A 22,610-nucleotide genomic window follows, 5' to 3' on the forward strand; every position below is an offset into this window, starting at 1 on the left:
TTAAGTCTTAACCTCCCTGTACTGTAATTAGTATACACAGCCTAAATTCTTTATAATTAAAATACTGTGCTATTATGAAACTGCTTCATGTCTGCTGACTTGCTTAAGTAGTAGTCAAAAAAAAACACCTACTGCATAAAAACAAGGAAACTTTACCATAAGCCCTATTTGGAAAGGATTAGTGTATCAGGGGGTCCTGGGGTAAGTTTCTCTTTTATGGGGGGTCCCACACAGACAAAATGGTATGGCTGGTTGATCGAACAGATATAAGGGTGAAAGAACAGATGGATGGGGGCAGAGGAGAGACAGAAAGATGTGGTAGCTTGACTGCTTTTAGCTATGGTGGTTTGAAGCTATGTTCTTACTTAGCTTTAGTTCACTGGTTTTCCTTTTCTCAGTGGTCTTTTACAATTTGATTTGTAGATGATGCCAAGGCATAACATAACATAGCGTTGTTTTAGTTTTGAGCACTGTAACAAGAATGTTAAGGGTGCACAAAAAATGCTTTTTTGCAAATCTTTAATCATTTTCGACCTTCTTTTACCATTGCTGCATTTGTAAAGATTAACTCATTCCACACTGGTTGCAGATTGATGATGTCATTAAAACTGTAGTTGTTTTTTAGAATTTTTTCAGCTGAGCCATTATTATCTGCCAATAACTTTGGGACATGAATAAAATAATTCAAGACAGTTTCGCAACAGTTTTGGGGGTGAAATGATGAAAACACATTGGCTATTTATTAGTTATTTGCAATGTTATTTGTGGGAAATGCTTTCTACATGTACTGTATTTTGTTTGGACTATAAGATGCACCGGATTATAAGGTGCACTATCGATGAACATCTCTTTTTCTGGTCTATTTTTATTCATAAGGCACATGAGTATTGAACAGAGGTATTGCCATATTTCCTTCTAATTCAGCAGTGTAAAGCTATGCTAAGCTAACTAAACAACATTTTAATTCTTAAAAAAGAATTCAGACAAAAGAGCACTTGATGACAGATTTCTCTACTGAAAACTTATTATTTGGGTGAGTAAAGCACTTTTGTTTATTTACAGGAAGATTCCCACTGCAGCTGAAGCAAGCATTAGCGGCTAACCGCTAGCGCTGCCCGACAGCACTACACTGAGAAACCCTGAATGTTTTTTGAACCCAGGGTGATATTAGCTAGCGGTTTGTTACACGTAGCTTGTTTTAAGACGGTAACTGTGCAGGGCAGTCCGATATACTCACCCCTGAACAACAGAAGAGCTAGCACTTAGCACGATTAGCAGTTAATGCTAACACTGCTCCAGCAGTGCGAGCTGGGGTTAGCAGCTGGCTACAGGCAGATAATTCATCACATATTCATCTCTGAACTGCAAAAGAGCTAGCATTAAGTGCAGTTAGTGGCTTATGCTAATACTGCTGGAGAAACTTCACTGAAACTCCTGTATAACGCTGTACTTCAGTGGAGTGGCTTTACTGCTCCTTACAGCCTGACTAGTAAAATTCATACATTAGGCGCACCAGATTAAATGGGCACTAACAATTATTGGGAAATTAAAGGATTTTAAGTGCACCTTATAGTGTAAAACAATATGTTTTCTTTTTGCTCATTGTAATTGAAATATCTGCTTCTCCTTGTCCTCTTTCATTCAGAGAGCAGCTACTCTTTATTTCTTAGTGTGAAGCTGGAGAATAGATGCTGCATGTAGATCATTGCATGTCCGCTGCTTTTAAATAGTAATACATTCATCAACTCAAGCCCAGCTAAAATCAAAGGTGGCCCACTTCTGCAGCCCCAAAAACCGAATGTGCACAGAGCCACTGGGATAAGAGACAGCCTACAGTAGGTCACAGTGGCGCACAGAGTGATGAACACAGCCACCCTCGGAGTCTGAGCTCCTGAGCGCTTGCGTTTATAGGCCAGGAGAGTGGCGTCAGACCCTGCTGGATGTTTTTTAAGAGGTATCTGCTAGGTCGACACAGCCTGGGTTCTGTTACACTAATCACACAGACACACAAACTTATCTATTTATCTTCTCTGCAACTGCCACACAGCCAAAAGCTCTACCCATTCTGCGAGAATTAAGGAAGTAACGGTTCCTGTATTGATGTGGAAATCTTGGACCAGAGACTGCATAAGAAAGAAATTGTTAAAAATTATATACATATATATACATATATATATATATATATTTTTTTTTAACAACTATGCTTTTGTTTGTATGAACTTTGACATCTTTTTAAAGCAAAATATTCTAAATATACATTAGTTTAAGTTGATCCTGAATAATAGTAATAATTCAATTCAATTCAGTTTATTGTCATTATCCTGAAACAGGGTTGTACAGTAAAACGAAAAACTATTAGGCTAGATCTCCAGTGCAGACAAAAAAAAAGTGTAGGACAGAGTAAATAGTGCACAGATGATAGGTACAGAGTAGTGCAAAACAAAACACATAGTAGGGGCAAAAAGTACAGGGGACACAAAACACACTTTTAGGGCAAAACTACAGGGGACACAGACAATAGTTACAATTTGATTATTTTAGTATGTTTATGTTAATAATAATAATAATAATAATAATAATAATAATAATAATAGATTATAGATTCTATATAATTTAGATGAACTAAATTAATAATACTAAATAATTAGTAGCAAGTTAAGAAGTTGGTAGCTGATACTGAAGGTCTTAATAGTTACTGAATTGGTAAAAGGGGATATTAAATAATTTCATAGTAATTACTAATGAAATATTTATTAGTTAATAAATAGGTCATAGTAATTACTGAGTAAATCATGGCACACTGTACGTTTTAACAAGGACTTAAACTGGGTTCATTCAACTCATTAATGGAAATGACTAAATAGATCATAGCATTTACTTAATTATTTATAGTAGTTACTGGACAGTTCATACAATTTACAGGGTAGTTCATAGCATAAAATAAATAATTTGCTGTGATAATGAATATTTAATTGTAGTTACCGATTATGTCAGAGGTAACATAATTATTTATAATATTTACAAAGCAGAACATACTGATGACTAAAAAGGTTGTAATAGTTCTTGAATACTTAATTGACATTACTGAATAACAGACAGTAGTTACAAAATATTGTATAATACGTTATGAATGCTTCTAGTATTTACTGAAAATGCCATAATAGCTCAAAAATCACATATACCATAGACGTTCCTGAGTAAGTACTGAATAGACTGTAGTTTTTAAAATTTGATTGGTCAGAGTAGTTATTAAATGTGTTAATAAATAATAAAAAAATAAAAAAACATGTAAATAAGGCATAGTAGTATGAATTATTCACATAATAAGTTATGCTAACTACAAAAAATATATGTGCAGACACTTTGATTTTGTATGTACCTCACTGATCTGCAGAACTGATACTAATGGACATGCAGCTGTGTGAGCATTATGAACATACAACATATGGTGTCAACAAAATATAAATGTAATGATCAAAACAATCACTTATATATATTTCAGGTTGATTCGAAAACAAAGTGCCTTTGTGTTCATCTTGTATTATGTATTAATGTGTGTTACAACCTTCCTGTACATTTTTTTTTGTTTTGTTTTGTTTTATTTCGGTTTGTGTGGAAATCAAACATCTGGGGAAACAACTTGCTGGAAGTTACGATCCTGCTGTAGCTTGAGCTTCTGTACAGACACAAACAACATCAAGACATGACCTTCTTCAAGAAAACAACAGATTGTCAGAAGCACTCTAATCAAATCACTAGTTCTGATTATTATTGAGTTTGCGGCAGCATTGGTTCCAGTGCTACTGCAGAAATGTTATGGCAGTGTGCCCAGATATGAGGTGATAGGAGGCTTGACTGTAATCACTAAGGAACCAGTGTTTGCATCCAGAAGCTGATTCTGTTCACTTTATCTTTGTGTTAGAGTGTGTGCTCCTGTTTGCTTCTGTTTCCCCAGGGCTATTTGTGTGATTAACTATTGGACTGTGTTTTGGGTGCTTAAACTGTTATGAGAGAAATGTTACTACTGTTGAAATTCTAGTGCACAGATCCTGCTCTGTTGTTCGTGGGTTGTGTATGTGTGTGTGTGAGTGTGGATGTGTGGGTGGGAGGGTGTGTGCCATGTAAATGTGCCATATAACTGATGGGCATCCTGCCATTTAAAACATCTCTGTTGTTCCGCAGGATCCATTTGTCTTTGAATCCAGTTGCCTTTTCAAAGTCGACGAGTTTGGCTTCTTTCTCACATGGAAAAGTGAAGGAAAGGTAAAAAAAAAAAAAAATCACTTACATTAAAATCATGAAACTTTTTTGCGTCATTAATCTTAATTTTACCCTTAGAAATTGCACATCATCAGCAGCCAGAGTCTGAGAGAGCACAACTGGCCTTGCTCTCTCTTAGATGGGTAGTTTACGCTCTCTCCCCTCATCACTCTTAGGGTAATGTTGGTCAGCACAGGCGTCTGTTAGCTGATGTATCGGAGCTGGGGAGCTGTGCTTTCCTCTGAGTTCACTGACTACCCAGTAATGCTACGTCACAGCAGCAGTTCAATAAGTAGTTGTGGTGGACTTTACATGTATTGGAGGAGGCATGTGCTATTTTTCACCTTCCTACTTTTGGGGGGATTTGGAGGTGGTGTGGGGAGACCTGGTGAGTATAGCTTAACAAATTGGGGAGACAGTAGGATAACACAGCAGTAAATGCTATAGTCCTCTTATAAAAGCAAGCCATACATATTATTAATAAAGCTGTTTACTGTGAACATACTAATACAATGTTTATGAAATCCCATGTTATAAAACTGTATGATTTATGATGTATTGTTTACTATAAAGTAATACAAATGATGTATAAAGCAAATGTTAATTTACTGCCTGTTTGTGTACAAAGGTTTATCTTAATATACAAGTCTAAATATAAATGAGAATGAGCGAGATGTTTGTAAATTTGTTGTCCAAAAAGTTAGAAAAGAGATTAAAAGGAGATGTATATCTGTTGTTGTAGTTAAACATTTCTTTTTTCTTTTTTTCTTTCTTTTTTTATATATAAGAATTCTGAAGGGTAGCTTAATTTGTTATGTTAGACAGGCATAATTATAAGCATAATGCTTCTGCCTGTGCCTTTTCAGTCACTATTTTGCTGTCAATGTTTGTAGTGTTCTTGTATTATGTGATGACGAACTGGCTGAATAAAGAATTATCATCATGATCATTGACATTAGAAATAAATGAGTAAAAAAATAAATAGTTAATTACTGCTGTCACGTTACTACAACGTTTACATTCAGATTGATCCTTCTTGTAGTATATTAAGCTTTCTACAGCATTTCTTTGTTTCTTTCATTGGGTTTCAAGTGAGCGATAATTCATGTAAAATTACACAGCATGTTTTGTTATTGCTTGAGATAACTGCCATTTGTACAGCTAAATATTCAGAAACTACAGCATGTAATTCAAGCGCAAATTGTTTAGAAACAACACAACACTCCTCACACTGCAATATGTGTGGCCACAAGAGACGCAATCTACGGTCACAACTGGCACCATAATTACAATCTTGAGTAATCTATCTAATGTGTAACAGGATATAGCCTTCCACTAATCAGATTCCCCCTCTCTCTTAGCTGTACCACAGCGTCTTGAAATGTGATGCAGAGGTTGTGCTCTTCATTTGTCTTTTTCTTGCAGGAGGGTCAAGTCCTTGAATGTTCCCTGATAAACAGTGTCCGTGTTGGAGCAGTGCCAAAGGTAAGGCCTGAACCAAGTCATTTCATTGTGGATCTTTCCCACACACTTCCTCTCAGCCTTCTCAAACATGCCTTTTTTTTACTAGAGGGAATGTATGTACTGTATTTTTTTGCACTATAAGGCGCACTTAAAATCATTGAATTTTCCCAAAAATCTTCAGTGCTCCTTTTGTATGAATTTTACCAGTCAGATTGTAAGGAGCAGTAAAACCACTCCGCTGAAGTGCAGAGTTATACAGGAGTTTCAGTTTAGTTCTCCAGCACCAGGGCTGGAGTAGGATTAGCATTAGCCGCTAAACACGCTAGCTATTTCCACCTTTTAGAGGTGAGTATTATCAGCATGTAGTCTGTTCCTTACCCTGGGTAGCACTGCTGGAGTAGCTTTAGCATTATACGCTAACTGTGCTCGCTATTTCCCTGTTCAGAGGTGAGTATTATCAACTTTTAGCCTGCTCATATTCCCGGCTAGCACTGCTGGCGTAGCGCTAATGCTAATGATCCAGCCTAGTGCTGGAGAAATTCAGTAATCTAAGCTTACTGTTAATAAACGAAAGTGCTTTACTCACCCAAATGAACAGTTTTCAGGAGAGGAACCTGTGTAGATTATTATTGTGTAAGATATTATTGTTATTTATTACAGTTTTGTTTACTTAGCTTAGCTTTATTTAACTTAGTTAGCTACCCTCCCCCACCACCACCCAGCGGCGAGACCTGCTGAAATAGAAGTTCTTTATAGTGTCTCTTAAAATGCGCCTTATAATCCAGTGTGACATATGTATTAAAATAGACCAGAAAATAAACGTTAATTGATTCTGCACCCTATATCCAGTGCGAAAAATGCGGTAACACCTTTTCATTAAGCCTCATATTGGCTGCTTAACACAGGCAGTTCTGAATGAACGTGTGCTGAATGATGATGGATTCAATTCAATGAGGACTCTTTGACCCTCAGTTCTGCTGTTATGGATTGTAGAAAGAGACAGCGCAGATTTTGTTACCAGATATCGGTACTGGATTGATATCAGCAGTAGATAATGCTGGATTGGATATCAAGAAAAGTGCACGAATCTGATCCAACCCTGTTGCAAATATAACCCTGAAATAGCAAACGCTCACACTGTGTGAGCTCTACAGATTGCATGATACCGTGCCGTGCTTTTTGGTCCAAGGCTGATGTTGGCATGTTGTTAATCAAAGAAATTCACTTGAGCATCTAAATGAGTATATCAATCTACTTAAACACTCTGAGGCTCTACAGCAAGAAACATACTACTAAAAACATGAGTTGCTTCAGACTAGACTGGCTAAGCGCTGCCACTATAATCAGGAGATCGCTGGTTCGAATCCTGTTCATGTAGCTTGCCATCAGGTATTGGAGCCCTGAGAGAGCACAGTTGGCTTTGCTCTCTCTGGGTGGGTAGATGGCGCAACGAAAAAACTGAACATTTGTTGCATGAAAATAATTTTAAACCCCTAACAGGGCAGGATTTTTGTTAGTTTTCTGCCTGATATTACACATATTACACATATCTTGAAGGTTTATATTGAAGCATCACATAAAAAAGATTTCATGTTTGATAATAAGCATTACTACAAATTCTAACTGTAGTTGTAATATAAATTATTTTATAAATGTAATTACATCTGCAAGTTTAAAAATATAACGAATAACAATCATAAAATTGGCTCTTTCCTAAACATTTTAAAATCAATATTTTTCTGAATACAAATCAAACAGTTCATGTCCTCCAAACATTTAGTTTTGTTATGTTTGCTAGTTTTATGTCTGTTTCCAAACCTGCAGAATTTGGGTTGATTTCTGTTACTGGTCTGGTATTATTAAGTGGAGTAGAGAGTGGACAGGCAGTTTCTTTAAGTGTCCTCAAAGTTTTCAGAATGTGAATAATCTATTTTACTGCAGAGGAAAGTTTTGTATCATCTGCACCTGTAGCCTGTATACATTCCAAGGCCTTTAAATGGGTTAAAAAGAAGTTTAAATAAGTTAATGTAAGGTTCTTCTTTTATGTAAAGATATGATACAACTACATCTCTTTTACATAATGTTTTTTTTTCACTGAACTTAATAGAAATGATTCCTCTGTGGCATCTCTTAAAGAAATCTGCAGATCTTTAGATTTGCTTTTGTTATTGTATAAGTAGTTCCTTTGTTTAAGTAAGGAGAAAGACGTATTCTCAGATTAATGTTTATTAATATTAAAGAATATTGAAAAACGTGTGATTTGAGTCTGAGTATTAATATCAGAAGGAGGAAGGAGTAATATTGATATGAAATTGCAGAAATTGTTGCTGCATTAGTGAACATTTCCTTTTCAAAGGAAAATGGGAGCGACACAAATGTCTCTCTTGCGCTCTCGTTGTAATTGTCTCTAAATCTGCCACTTCCATCTTATGTTATCAACCATCAAAGATGGTTTATTGTAATGCTCTGAACCTCCCATATTGACCCAGCCCGGTCGTTGGTACTTCCTGCTCCTTTTTCACTTTATTTGCTTTCCTTTAGAATCTCTTAAATAATGCATAAAGTCTCACTCTACAGAAAAAAAGTGTCAGACAGACGCTTACCATAGAAATAGTGTTTCAGGTGTGGGTGTATATGTGTGTATATTTGTGTGTATGTGTGTACTCTGGGAGGAGGGGTTGGGGGATGCAGGAATAGATCCGGAGGTGGTGTTTGTGGTGTTTGCTGAGGGAGATGTTCAGTTGTGCTGTCACTCTGCCAGCGAGCTCTCCACAAACTGCAGAACAAAGGCCGATCATGAGCCATTGTCTGTCACTGTTCATGACTAACGCGTGTGGCACATCTCTATTGTTGTCCTAAAGAGATTACATAATTATGGAGGACTATTGTTTTGCTATTTCAATAACAAAGCGTTAAAAGACATTTAATTTAGTGGATCCCTCCAGTTTTTCAGATTTCACATTCCTGCGCGCTGAACAGATTGAAAGTTCACGCTGTTTAGTTGACAGTTGAATCCTGCGAGTATTCAAACATGCAATTAAATGAATTTGACACCAGTAAGTTACTTCATTATGTGAGAACACAGCGTCTCTGGAGATGCTGTGCTGTGATAGCAGACGGGGGAATAAGAGTCGCTGTTGATTGAGTGAACCTGATGATTCAGTAAAGCAGGTTCATGCCCAGTTAGACTGTAACTTTAAAGGAACTGCTAATGTTAAGCTAAGTGTAGACCTTTGCTTCTATTGGGTTTCATTTTAAGAGGTCCTTTTTATCCTACATTTTTCTTTTCTTATATTTTCATAGGATTAACTAATGACATTTTTGTGGATGTATGTAATAACTCACTTTTATAAGATTTAAACAAAGCAGGCATGTTATGGTAAGATCATTTTAGCTGGTATAGAGAGAGGCTGTGGCCGAAATGACTCCCTATTTATTATTTAGGGCACTGTTTAGTACATCAGACATTTTTTTTTCAGTGTCCAAATCGTAAAGTGGAATTTGAACGTTATTTCAAGGACACTATAAACTCCCGCAATGCATCGAGATTTATAGTAAGTAACGCTGCATACTACATGAGCTAAATGTGTCCCAAAATGCATTGCAAGTCTCGCTACTAAGCAGCAGACAGCTGAACAAACAGAGCGGAGAGAAAGCCATCAGGGTTGCCAGATTGGTACATTGGCGTCCAGGTAAAATCAAGTTACTGGAGACTTCCGGTTTAGGCAATGTAGGGGGAAGTTCGTTTGAGGATCTGCTCCGTTTGATTTATTTTAAAACGCTGTTTTACCGAGTCTGATCAATTTTTATTTGACCGTCATCGGTTCTCCTGAACTCAGACCATAATTTGGTACAAATGTCACGGCAAACCAGGCAGGGAAAGGGAGAAACTTTCAACCCTCCGACGTCCACAGCAGCAGCGACAGCTAAAACAACCTCGACTAGCATGGCGGACGCTAACGCTCCTATTACTATTGCAACCCTGGTCGCTGAGCTGGAGAAACACCGCAGTAGCCTGACTGTGGACCTCACCGCTTCAATGGAGAGGTCGTTGGAAAACTCTCTAAGCACTATTCAAGTGTCATTGGACTCTATTAGGGCTGCAGTGGAATCTCACAGTCAGAAATTCTCTGTCATAGAGAGCACACTTTCTGAACACAGTGACGAGCTAGCAAGTATGGAGTCGAAGCTAACGGAGCTACTGAAAGAGAATGTCACACTGACTTCCAAGGTAGACGACCTCGAGAACCGCTCCAGACGTCAGAACCTGAGAATTATCGGCTTGCCTGAAGGATCCGAAGGTCAGTCACCATCTACTTTCATCTCTCAGCTACTTGTTGAGATTATGGGAGAGGAGATCTTCCCACAACCACCGGAGCTGGACAGAGCGCACCGAGCATTGGTCGCTAAGCCGGCGCAAGGAGAGCGACCTCGGGCTGTGATTGTCCGTTTTCACCGATTCCAAGAGAAGGAGCGCGCTCTCCGCTGGGCGAGAGAGCATCCAAGCACCATGTATCAGGGCAAGAAGATTTTGTTTTTTCCTGATATGAGCTCCAGTCTGGCTCGGAGGCGTGCAGCTTTCAAGGGGATCAAGGCTAAAATGTACAAGGATGGTGTAGCTTTTGCATTACTCTACCCCGCTCGCCTTCGGATCACCCTTGGTGGTAAGCACAGCTTCTTTGAAACGCCAGCTGAGGCTGAAGCTTTCTATCTACAGCAGGCTAAGCAGACATGACTGATCAGTGTTTAAATCGACATGATGCTTTGGAGCTCCTGGTGTAAACAAAACAGGAACAAAGTATAAGTAGTTCTGAATCTGATGACTGAAGTTGTGACTTTTTTTCAGACTCGGACAATAGCAGTTTCGTAACCTTTTATAGGAGCTCGTCCCAGTTAGTTAGTTAAGGTAGTTTAGTTGTATCGGAAGCACATTTCGTTGGGACCTGCGGCACGCTTCTTCGGAAGGACGAGCATAGGTTTTTGTTTTTGTTTGTTTGTTTGTTTGTTTGTTTTTTCTTCTTTTGGTGCAGCTTCTAATGCTGCTTTGTATATTGTTCTGCCGTTTTCATCGTGTGTTATTTTGGGGATGTTTATGTAAGTTGGTCTGCGTGGAATTTATTTATTTTTGTAATTACAAAAGGCACATAACAAACGTACAAGAAAACGGTGGTGTACTATTTAAAGTTCCATTGATCATATGATGGTACATGTCAGGAAACTACAGTAATACTGGAACTACAGAGCTCTCTGTTAGATTAGTCACATGGAATGTTCGAGGCTTAAATGGCCCAGTGAAACGATCTAGAGTTTTCCAACATCTGAAGATGTTAAGGACAGACATAGCATTCCTTCAAGAAACGCATCTGTGTTTAAAAGATCATATTAGACTTCGTAAACCATGGATAGGACAGGTGTTCCACTCGTCTTTCGACTCAAAATCTAGGGGTACTGCGATTTTAATTTCTAAAAAAATAAATTTTTTATTGGAAAAAACAATATCAGACAAAGGGGGACGTTACATAATTGTCCTGGGAAAACTTTCTCAAATACCTGTTATATTGGTTAATGTATATGCCCCAAACTGGGATGATGCTCAGTTTATGACTAAACTTCTGTCTTCCATTCCTAATTTGGATACCCATCACCTTATTTTTGGAGGTGATTTAAATTGTACTATGAGTCCATATCTCGATCGGTCTAACCCCATTTCTATTAATCTCTCTAAAATGGCCAAAATAGTCAAATCGTTTATGAGCGACTGTGGTTGTGTGGATCCATGGCGTTTCTTTAACCCAAGCTCTAAAATTTACTCTTATTTCTCTCATGTCCATCAAGTGTTTTCAAGAATTGATTATTTTTTCTTAGATAAAGTATTGCTATCTAGCGTAAAGGCCTCAGAGTATTCCGCCATAGTTATCTCAGACCATTCACCCCTATCTCTCGATCTCTCTTTCCCTGTAAAACGGCTAAATAATCGGACATGGAAATTTAATACATTACTTCTTTCAGATAAAAAATTTTGTGAATCTATTACTACATCCATTAACGACTTTATGCAAACAAACCAATCTAACTCAGTTACCCCATCTTTGCTCTGGGAAACACTTAAAGCAGTTCTTAGAGGAAATATAATTTCTTACAGTACTTTTCATAATAAACAGCGTATAAACTCGCAGCAAGAATTAGTTAATGAAATGCAAGATATTGACAAGAAACGGGCAGTTCAAGATACCCCAGAACTTCGTAAGGAAAGGATTAAAGTTCAATCTCAGTTTGATCTACTTACAACTAACAAAGCTGAGCATAATATACTACGCTCAAAAACTACTTTTTATGAACACGGAGATAAAGCAGGCCGTCTTCTTGCTAATCAACTTAAACGTCAGGCAGCCTCAAGGCTGATTCCACAAATTCTCATACAGTCAGGTCAGCTTACAACTTGTCCTTTAGAAATAAATGATGCGTTCGTAGCTTATTATCGCAAACTTTATACTTCCGAACAACCCCAGAATTTGATTGAAATGGAGAAGTTCCTGGGAACATTAGAAATTCCAAAAATTGAACAGGATGTGTTAGCAAATCTTGAGTTGCCATTAACAATTGAAGAAATAGTAGAAAGTATTAATTCAATGTCTAAAGGCAAAGCACCTGGGCCAGATGGTTTCAGTATTGAATTTTACCAAAAATTTGTGAAACAATTAGCCCCCCTTCTTCTTGAAATGTTTAACGCGTCTTTTTTAACCGGAACTCTCCCTCCTACACTAACGCAAGCATCGATTTCTCTTATTTTAAAGAAAGACAAAGACCCGTCGGAGTGTGGGAGTTACCGTCCAATTTCCCTTTTGAATGTCGACGTTAAAATTTTAGCTAAAATACTTAGTAAGCGTCTTGAATCGGTCATGCCATCTATAATAGCTGAGGATCAAACCGGTTTTATTAGGGGACGTCAGTTATTCTCTAATATACGCCGTCTGCTTAATATTGTACTTTCCCAGTCTTCCTCTTTACTTCCAGAAGTGGTGATTTCATTGGATGCTGAGAAAGCTTTCGACAGAGTTGAGTGGAATTATTTATTCGCAACTTTAGAGAAATTTGGTTTTGGTGGAAATTTTGTTTCCTGGATTCGTCTTTTGTATAAGGCCCCTCAGGCTAGAGTACATACTAATAGCTGCTATTCAGAATATTTTCCTCTTTCACGAGGAACGCGCCAAGGTTGCCCTCTTTCACCCCTTTTATTTGCATTGGTTATTGAACCTCTCTCTATAGCTTTAAAATCGTCAAGGAATTTGCGAGGAGTAGTTCGGGCGGGGGCTGAGCACAGAGTCTCCTTGTACGCTGATGATCTTCTATTATATATCACAGATCCTGTGGGCTCTTCTGATCATTTATTAGAGATTTTAAACAAATTTGGTTCTTTTTCAGGTTACAGACTTAACCTCAACAAAAGTGAGTGCTTTCCACTCAACTCTGCCGCTAAAAACATCCAACAGGGAGCGCTACCCTTCCACCTATCTCCTGGAAGCTTTAGGTATCTAGGAATAAATATCAGTCACTCTCTGTTAGCACTTCGTAAGAATAATTTTGATAAGCTAGTAGATCAAATTAAGGCAGATTTACAAAGATGGTCTCAGCTCCCACTCTCTGTTGCGGGTCGAATTCAGTCTGTTAATATGAATGTATTACCCAGATTTCTATTTCTTTTTCAGTGCCTCCCTATTTTTTTAACAAAGGCCTTTTTTACCATGGTGGACAAGATAATACTGTCCTTTATCTGGGCAGGCAAAACTCCTAAGGTTAAAACAAGTGTACTTAAGGCACCTCGACTTAATGGAGGATTGGGCCTTTTTAACTTAAAATATTATTACTGGGTGGCAAATATACAAAAGGTTTTATTTTGGATTCATAAACCGGAACAAGATTGGTGCGAAATGGAAGCATATTGCAGTCAAAGCACATCCCTTTCAGCTCTTATATGCTCACATCTTCCGATAGCAGTTACACAATATTCATCAAACCCAGTGGTTGTCTCCACAGTCAAAATTTGGACACAATTCCGACAACATTTTAAACTCAGTAATATGTCTTTATATGGTCCTTTACTTAATAATCATCTGTTTATCCCTTCTAGAATTGACTCTGTCTTTAACCTTTGGAATAGATTAGGCATCTCTCAGTTTAAAGATATGTTTTTTGGGGGGGAGTTTGCCAGCTTTGAACAATTATCTGTCAAATTTGGTTTGCCCCGTAATCATTTGTTTCGATACTTTCAGGTTCGTAGCTTTGTCAAAAAATATTGCCCAACATTCCCTTATTTGCCTCCTCAAGATTTATTGGATGATGTCTTAAAAAATCCGTATAATTTTACAGGTATTATCTCCAGGTTATACAAACATTTACTACTGCAGGGGGATTGTCCCACAACCAGAGTTAGATCTGCATGGGAAAGGGAGCTGGGAAAAACGTTTCAGGATGCTTGGTGGGAAAAAGCTGTATACGAAGTTAATTATCTTTCGTCTTGTGCTTATCTTAATTTTATACAGTTCAAAGTTTTGCACAGAATGCATTTATGTAAAACAAGATTATCTAAGTATACCCCAGGAATGGATCCTAAGTGTGACAGATGTTCAGTGGCATTAGCTGACCTTACTCACATGTTCTGGTCTTGCTCAAAACTTCAAAATTATTGGTCCAGTTTTTTTAAAGTGATGTCTGAATCTTTGGACGTTTGCATAGACCCCTGCCCTTCAATAGCCCTATTTGGCGTCCCACTAAATTACTTAGACTTATCTAACTATAAATTAAATGTTTTGTCTTTTTCATCTTTAATAGCTCGGAGACGTTTACTGTTACACTGGAAGTCTCCATTGCCACCTTCAGACCTCATGTGGTTATCTGATTTAATGTCCTTTCTGAAATTGGAAAAAATCAAATTTACCCTAAAAGGTTCAACTCACAAATTTTACCGAACTTGGCGACCTCTTCTTCATTATTTTGACCAATTACCACATCTGTCTATAAACTGACTGATTCTTGAGAGTCTCTATCTATTTTACTATTATTATTATTATTACTTTTTATATAAATCTATTCGATCACATTGTGTGCCTACTATATTCATTGTTACTTTTTCTTTCATTAATATAATTGTTATTTTAAATATTATATAGTTTTTATTCACATTTGTATGTTTTATATTGTATTTCATTGTTTAGTCTAAAAACGCTGCTTATCTTTTTTTTTTTTTTTTTTGTATTGTCTTAGACCAACATAGGGGGAGGGGGGGGGGAGGTGTGTGTGAAAATGTGAAAATGTTGTGTAGAAGAAAACGGATGTTATCATTGTTTTTGTTATTATTTGCACTGTGACTTAATATAATGTCCCATAAAAACATATAATAAAAAAAAAAAAAAAAAAAAAAAAAAATCAAGTTACTGACTAAAATGTGTTTCAGATCCTCCAAAATGCAAAGATAACAGTCCAAAAAGAAAACAGCTGATGTTCAGCATTCCACCTCGGATTAGATCCATTAGATCCAACCTGTGCATGTTCTGCCTGAGCCCGACCCAATCTGCCCCATAAAGCGTCATTATGAGCCAGAGCCCGATTTAAACCCCACATTTTTTTAGTAAGTAGAGTGTTAAAACGGAGCTTTTTAAAACATTTAAGGGCTTTTTTTTAATTAACATTGCAACACTGAAGAAGCATAGGCTTATTATTTAATAAAAATGTTTATCAAGAACAGCTACACACAGCGTTGCAAGTCAAATGCGGACAAGAGGAGGAGCAGGATTATAACATTCAAACTTGTGCAACTTTTATTTAAAAAAACAGTTTGATTAGGTACTTTGCTAAATTTGTGATTATCACACCATAGTTTAATATAAAATAAATATAGCATTAAAAAACAGCCAAGCATTAAAGTCACAGACCAACTTCTTAAGCATGACCCGACCCAGCCCAAGGAAAGTGGTGGATCTAAGCTCTACCTCTGATAAAGACATTAAAGGGTTAAATGAGCTCCTGTAACAATCATACAGGTCCAGCTGATCACAGAAGAACCCTCACTGTAAGCGTTAAGCTGAGAATTCTGTCCTGCTTTAAAAACAAGGCTAAATGTGAGCTTCAGTGATAACCTGTGGCATGTTATTAGAGAGATAAATGTCTGAGAGGCAGCATGTCTGGCGTAGTCAGGATGGACACGCAGGCAGACTCATGAGTTTTATTGCGTTTGAACTTGAGGTCATCACAGGGTATTTCTGAACCTCTCAATAGAGGTGTGCAGTGGATTAAAACCAAAACAGTGAGACCCGTATCTGGAGACAGAAGATGTTGGCTTGCATTGTGCTGAATTCTTCAAACATCTCTCCTGATCTTCGTCTCTTTTGATCTCTGCTTCTTGTTCTATTTTTATCTCTCTCTGGTGGTTCAGGACCCAAAGATCCTGTCGTCTCTGGAGGCGGCGGGGAAGAACGAGGCGGATCTGGAGGGCTGCATCATCTGCGTGTGCAGCGGCCCTGACCTGGTCAACCTCAGCTTCATGTACATGGTGGCCGACAATGCCGACACTGCCAAGGTAACCGTTACCACAGGATATCGCTATGGAAATCTCTGCTTTGACTAGCCAGCAGTGACAGGTGTGTAAACAGAGGGAGATTTAGAAGGAGAGTTAGAGTCAGTAATAAAACAATGCTAATGTAACTGCTGCCTTTCATCCTAATAGCTGATGCTGAGTCTGTGCCCGAATGATGTCTAACTAGATGCGCTACATAGACAATGAGCCCTTGAATCAGATTCGACCCTGAAGAGAAGCACACTCCTTACAAACACACTGCAAATACACACAGCACAGGACAAAAGCAATAATACATAAAATTATAATATCACCACCGATAGCTCATTGTGAACTGTTGTGGAGTTGTAATTAAGATATGTTTTTATTCTAGCATCAGATGCTTCTGAAGGCTTTACTAACTAAAGAATTATAAAATGTGCAGCGTAAGGTCATTTTAATTAGGTTTCTAAGATATAAACTACATATGAGAATACATTGGTGCTTTGTGGTGGTCCTGTGTGGTCCTGACCCCCCTCCCCAACAATCTATTTTCATGCCTTCCGTCTGCGTCGTTTAAATAGCAAAGACGCTTGCTTACATATCTACGCTGATGGGCGTGGTGGTGAGGAAGTGAGGTGTGTTCAGGTAAATTTCTGCCATATTGCTATCTTGGCACTGGAAAACACAGGTGCGCAACTGATTGAAATTAACGTAGGCAACAGTCAACCATCAGACGTTCATTGCTATTTTGGCTACGCAGGTATGCCGTGCGCACCTAAAACATGTACGTCTAGTTGTTACACACACTGGGACACGCAGCAGCGCACAAACCCAACTTTTACATTAACAATAAACAGAATTCAGAATAAAATACCACTACTACATAACATAACTATTACCCTAATGACCTGCTCCCACATCTCATAGCTTGAACGAGCAGCTCAGTTTCCTCTGCTGAGAAGCAAAGAAGCACTGTACTGTTAAAATAGCAATCCGCCAAAGTTGGAGCGCACCTGGCTCTTAATGGGAATAGTCAGTGAAAAGCTAAGTTAATCACCCATGATTAAATAAGAGACTTAGTACATAACTTTTGCTTGTTTCATGCTGCACAAGGCATACTTTTCATGTCGTTATGATAACAAAGACACACTTAACACAATCTAAATCAACCTGCATGGTGCACAGTTGACACCTTACTTGTAGATCTCTAAAACAGGGCCCTTTTTCTCCAAAATTATAACTCTGCAAGAGAAGGAAAAACTTCACTTTCAATCATAGTTAATATAAAATATTTTTAGACATTTTTCTTATAGTTAATTTATTGGCCCATATTGATATTTTGACGCAATGTAAAGAATAACTGCTAGATTTACATCTTTGCATAGTAAAAAAAAATCAAAAATTGACAAACTAGGTGTTTGTGTGGCAGCGACAAAATATGAATGTGTAGGCAATTTGTAAATATTGTATATGATGAGTAAGATCAGTAAGTAACATTTTACTCAGATGAGTAAAAGTTTGAAAGAAATAAACAACTAAAAATATAGACACATTGAACTAAAATAGTTTTTAACTTCCTGTTTTGGAAATGATTTAAAATAAGCATAATAAAGTTTAAAGTATTTTGTAATTTTGTAATAAGGGAAAGCGAATAAAGCAAATAAAATTACTTTGAACAGTTTTCACTAAATATAGACTTATTTAAATGAAAAAATTATAAATTACAGAACACATAGACATCCTCAGAAACTGTGCAAACTGAGTGTATGTGCCAGCAGTCAGTGTCTGTTTGTGTTGCTGAATTGCTGTTTTCAGCCAGAATGTTTCTCAGACAAAATTTCAGAGCAGCCCTACTTGCTTATACATTCTTTAGACTGTATTGTACAAAGACACACTCACACACACACATAATCACACACATACAATCATATACTCACACACACACTCTCACATACACACTCACAGACACACTCACACAAACAGACAGACAGAAAGACACATGCACAGTAGCTGTCTGTCTGGAAGGGTTCTGGCAGGGCCGTTTTGTTTGTGCAGTTTGCTCATATATTGTGCTCTGGCTGCAGGAATCTGTGTGGAGCAGCAGCCAGAGGCTTACACTGACATGCCTGGTTCAGAGCCATGGGCAGTGTGTGAGCGCAGAGAGGGGCTTTTACCAAATGCAGCCAGGGGTTAGCACAGCTCACGCAGGAGGAATACCTCTTTCTGTGTAATCCCACTCTGCTTATGGCCCACCGATTGATGTCTGCAGGATCTGCATTTTGAAGTACAGCGCCATCTGGTGGACGAAGGTGAAGACTAGACTAGTTGGACGTAGACTGACAGATGTTTGAACTATAACTTTGCAGTTTGAATTTAATGAATTATACATTATAATAAGCACATCTCTATTGTTTGCAGCTAGTTAGCCAGGCAGAGGAAATGTCACATGACATGTTACATTTCAAGGAGCAATAATAGTTTTATTCTGCAAAACAAAACATGCATATCCTGGGGTCAAAAGCAAGCTGTAAAGGACACTGACAGCTCATCTCTATTGAAAATAATATGATTCATTTGTCTTCATAAATAATACAGCTTGTGTCATTCATCACAGCCTTGTGCTCCGATTGTATTAGAAGAACGAGTGCTGTTCAGTGCTCAGTGTTGTATATTATTCAGTATTGAACGGCTCTATTATTAGGAGATAGGAACACGTTAACCACATCATCACTTGCTTTCAAGTGGTTTAACACACAACAACACTGTTGGCTGCTGTGCTGCTCCAGAGGCATGAACCTTTCTCAAGGACATTCAGCCGTCCTTCACACATAACGCCGCCACGAGCTCTGCCTGCGGACGCCTTCTGTAAACACCAACACCACCCCCATGCTTCTCGTTTATTTTCCCTCTTCCTCGCAGATCATCCCATCGTGCACTGTTTGTTTTTTTAGCGTCGGCGACTGCTAAGCAGTGTTTACAGCTCATCTGCAGTGGTCTTGCCTAATTCGCGCTTGTGTTTGTTTGCTCACAGAAATGGCTGGAGGGCTTGAAATCAGTCATTCACAACTTCAAGGCGAACAACGTGTGTCCGATGACCTGCCTGAAGAAGCAGTAAGTAATCAATTATGTCCGAGTCTCTGCTCACGGATTGAAAATGTTGACCTAGTACAGCCTGTACAGCTTTTCTAAAAGATCACACATCATACAATTAAGCAATAATATGCAAGAGAAAGAGCTATAACAGGAACCTCAAGTGTATTCTTGCAATTATACCATGGTTCCATTATCGCTGTTTATTGAAAGATTTTAAGTTAAAAAGAAGAAAATATGATCTGTTTGGTTATAAAACACTCCTCGAGTTAAAATAGTTAAATTGCTGCCCTGTTTGTTGCTGTGCTGTTTGGTTTGTTACACTAACAATTACACTATTATATGATGTTCCTGTTTGCTTAATTCTAAGTAGGTATCGTTTTTGGCTAGTGCAAAAATAAATGTTATGCTTTGTTACAAACTGTGATACTGTCTGCAGAAATATCCATAAAATCTGAAAAATAAAAACCTTCAGAAGTGACAGGAAGAATCTTGGATTTTTTTTTTTTTCTCATTTTCTCCACAATTTACACGGTCAATTACCCAACACACTCATTAGGACTCCCCCCATCACTAGTGATGCCCCAACACCAGGAGGGTAAAGACTTACACATGCCTCCTCCGATACATGTAAAGTCAGCCACCGCTTCTTTTCGAACTGCTGCTGATGCAGTATTGCCAAGTAGCATCACAGCGTGCTCGGAGGAAAGCACAGTGACTCGGTTCTGATCCATCAGCTCACAGACGCCTCGTGCTGCGGATATCACCCTTTGGAGTGATGTGGGGAGAGAGCATCATCTACCCACCCAAAGACAGCAAGGCCTTGTGCTCTCTCAGGACTCCAGTAGCCGATGGCAAGCTACATGAACAGGATTTGAATCAGCGATCTCCTGATCATAGTGACAGCGCTTAACCCACTGGACCACTCTTTGATACAGTATTTAAATCGTTACAGTCATTGCACCCTTACAAAGACAGTTACTTATATTACTTTACACAGCATGTGTGCATTTTAGCGAAAAGTAAACGCAAAAACAAGAGGAACAAGAAGAACGCCACCCTCTCTCTCAAACACTGCTTAAGTTTATTTGTGCTGCACTTTACTGTACAGAAATTATTCAGTGCATGCAAGTTAAGTTTATGTTTACCTGATTTATATATATGAGGAATAAAAAATCTCATTAAATAGATCGCTCCAACTCAGGCTGCATACTTTCAGCCACTTGTTTTTGCCCCCTCACCTCTATTAACATTTAACAAGTGTCTACGCTATAAACTGATTAAAGTTAACCTTTAATTTGCACATTCAGTTCATTTAATAAGTTTGGGATCTATGAAGACTAATTCTTAGTGTATGACTTCTACCTGTAAACTGGTAACACAGTCCTGGATAGAAATGTATTCTTGACCTTTCCCTGACTGCACTGGAAAGGCAGACCAGCTGTCCTCAGCCTCCAGACACACTCTAATCTGATCTAGTCCTCTAAAAGATGAGACAAATGTGAAAACCATTATTCCTTTGTAAGTCAGATAGCAGGTCATAATGAAAGCTTTTAGGTTTCAGATGACAACCTAAATGCACAGGAGACACAAGACATGCCCACTGAACTGTGACACTGTTTTTTTTTTTCCTCAACCTTTTTTTACAGCTGGATGAGGCTCTCCTTTCTGACCAATGTCAATGGAAAAATCCCAGTCAGAGGGTGAGTTCTACACAGACATCTGTTAGTTCCAGGCCGCCTCGTTCAGCTCGGCTGATCTTGTGTCATAAGAGCTTTAGTGAGGTCACTGAAATTATCAGACAAATTGAATGAAGCAGGTCTGTATTAAAGATGATCTGATGGAACACGTGTTCTTCTTCTTCGCTGCAGCATCACAAGGACTTTTGGCTCAGGCAAAACGGAGAAGGGGATATTTCAGGCCCTGAAAGAGCTCGGCCTGCCCAGCGGGAAGGTGAGAGGACTCCCTGATTCATGAAGAGTGATGCGTTAAAATGACTTGATTCCAATTGTGTCTATCTTTCCACAGTACATAACATAATACAATATATTATGTAACAGCGCCAAACTGTACAAATTTAATATCACAGCATTTTAGAAAAGGTCACAATATCCCTGTATTAAAGGTTGCATAAACAAGGTTAGCAAACTTATGTTTGCCGTTGTTGTTCTAAATCTTTTGTTGTATAAGCATTTCTTTTATGAATGCACCAATCATATTTTTTGTGACTGATTCCAGGCCTATTTTTGTATTATTAGGATGTGTATATATATATATAACCAATGCACTCATTGTGGACTAAAAGGTCTTTATATTAACCCTCTATATCATAGTGTTACCCTCAGGCAACAAATGTTACCAAACGTATTTCATACAGCCAATACATAGAGAAATACAAGTAAATGATAATATCAATGAAAATATATAACCTATATATGCAATAATATGTAAAGAAGTATATGTGGCTGTTTATATTCTTACTATAGTTTATATTAATCTGAATCTAAAAGGTCAAATCTAAGTCAAAATCAAAAAATTAAGTTTGCATTATCCACAGGGACTCCCAAACCTCTTAAAATTATCTTTTTCTCCTAAAAAATATATAAAAAGCTAATTCATGCCGTATAGGGTTAATTGTTATTTGTGTGGTCCCACTTTATATTTATTGTCTGTAAGAACTATTTAATTATAAGTTAACAGTGTAACTACTAATGGTGCACTCACTTGGACATTTATTATAGTAGTACGGTTTATGTAAATACACGTGTATTAACATATAAAATTTTACTAATGTAAGAATGGTGGTTACTGTATTGAGATAAACATATTAAGCTGTAATAGGGAATACAGCATCAGTAATCATAATGTTATTGTTGTGTTTGATGAGGCTGGTAAAGTGTGACTAAACTAAAAGTTTTAGGCACAGATGATGTAAAGTGGGACTTCCCTTAGCAGTGGAAACCTTTGCTATTTAAAAAAAAAATCCAGTGTGATTTACTTTTATAACATGAAATCAAATAAAGCGCTGATATATGTGGCAGCTGTGTCTTACATTATTCTAAATTTCCTTCGGGATAAATAAAGTATCTGTCTACTATCTATCTATCTATCTGATTGTCGATTAATGTGAGAACTAGTCTGCCTCTGATACTGGCCAATTCGGGTTCTGTTTAACACTGAAAATCTATAATCACACTGTCATGTCGGACCTTTCATAACAATTACGTTTTGTTTACTTAGAAAA

General features: G+C 37.8%; 1 protein-coding gene across 2 annotated transcripts in view; it reads left to right on the plus strand.

Annotated features, from left to right (window-relative positions):
• Positions 1-22,610, plus strand: part of LOC103022380 (1-phosphatidylinositol 4,5-bisphosphate phosphodiesterase beta-4) — a 129,313-nt gene that overhangs the window by 63,527 nt on the left and 43,176 nt on the right. For both annotated transcript variants that reach the window (XM_007232816.4, XM_007232819.4), the window contains exons 5-10: positions 4,183-4,263; positions 5,686-5,745; positions 16,154-16,297; positions 19,308-19,387; positions 21,016-21,069; positions 21,238-21,319. In XM_007232816.4, coding sequence (XP_007232878.3) covers positions 4,183-4,263; positions 5,686-5,745; positions 16,154-16,297; positions 19,308-19,387; positions 21,016-21,069; positions 21,238-21,319 — 501 coding nt within the window. The remainder of the gene's footprint in view (positions 1-4,182; positions 4,264-5,685; positions 5,746-16,153; positions 16,298-19,307; positions 19,388-21,015; positions 21,070-21,237; positions 21,320-22,610) is intronic.

Source organism: Astyanax mexicanus, chromosome 1 (genome assembly GCF_023375975.1).
Source record: "Astyanax mexicanus isolate ESR-SI-001 chromosome 1, AstMex3_surface, whole genome shotgun sequence".
Classification (NCBI taxonomy): domain Eukaryota; kingdom Metazoa; phylum Chordata; class Actinopteri; order Characiformes; family Acestrorhamphidae; genus Astyanax; species Astyanax mexicanus.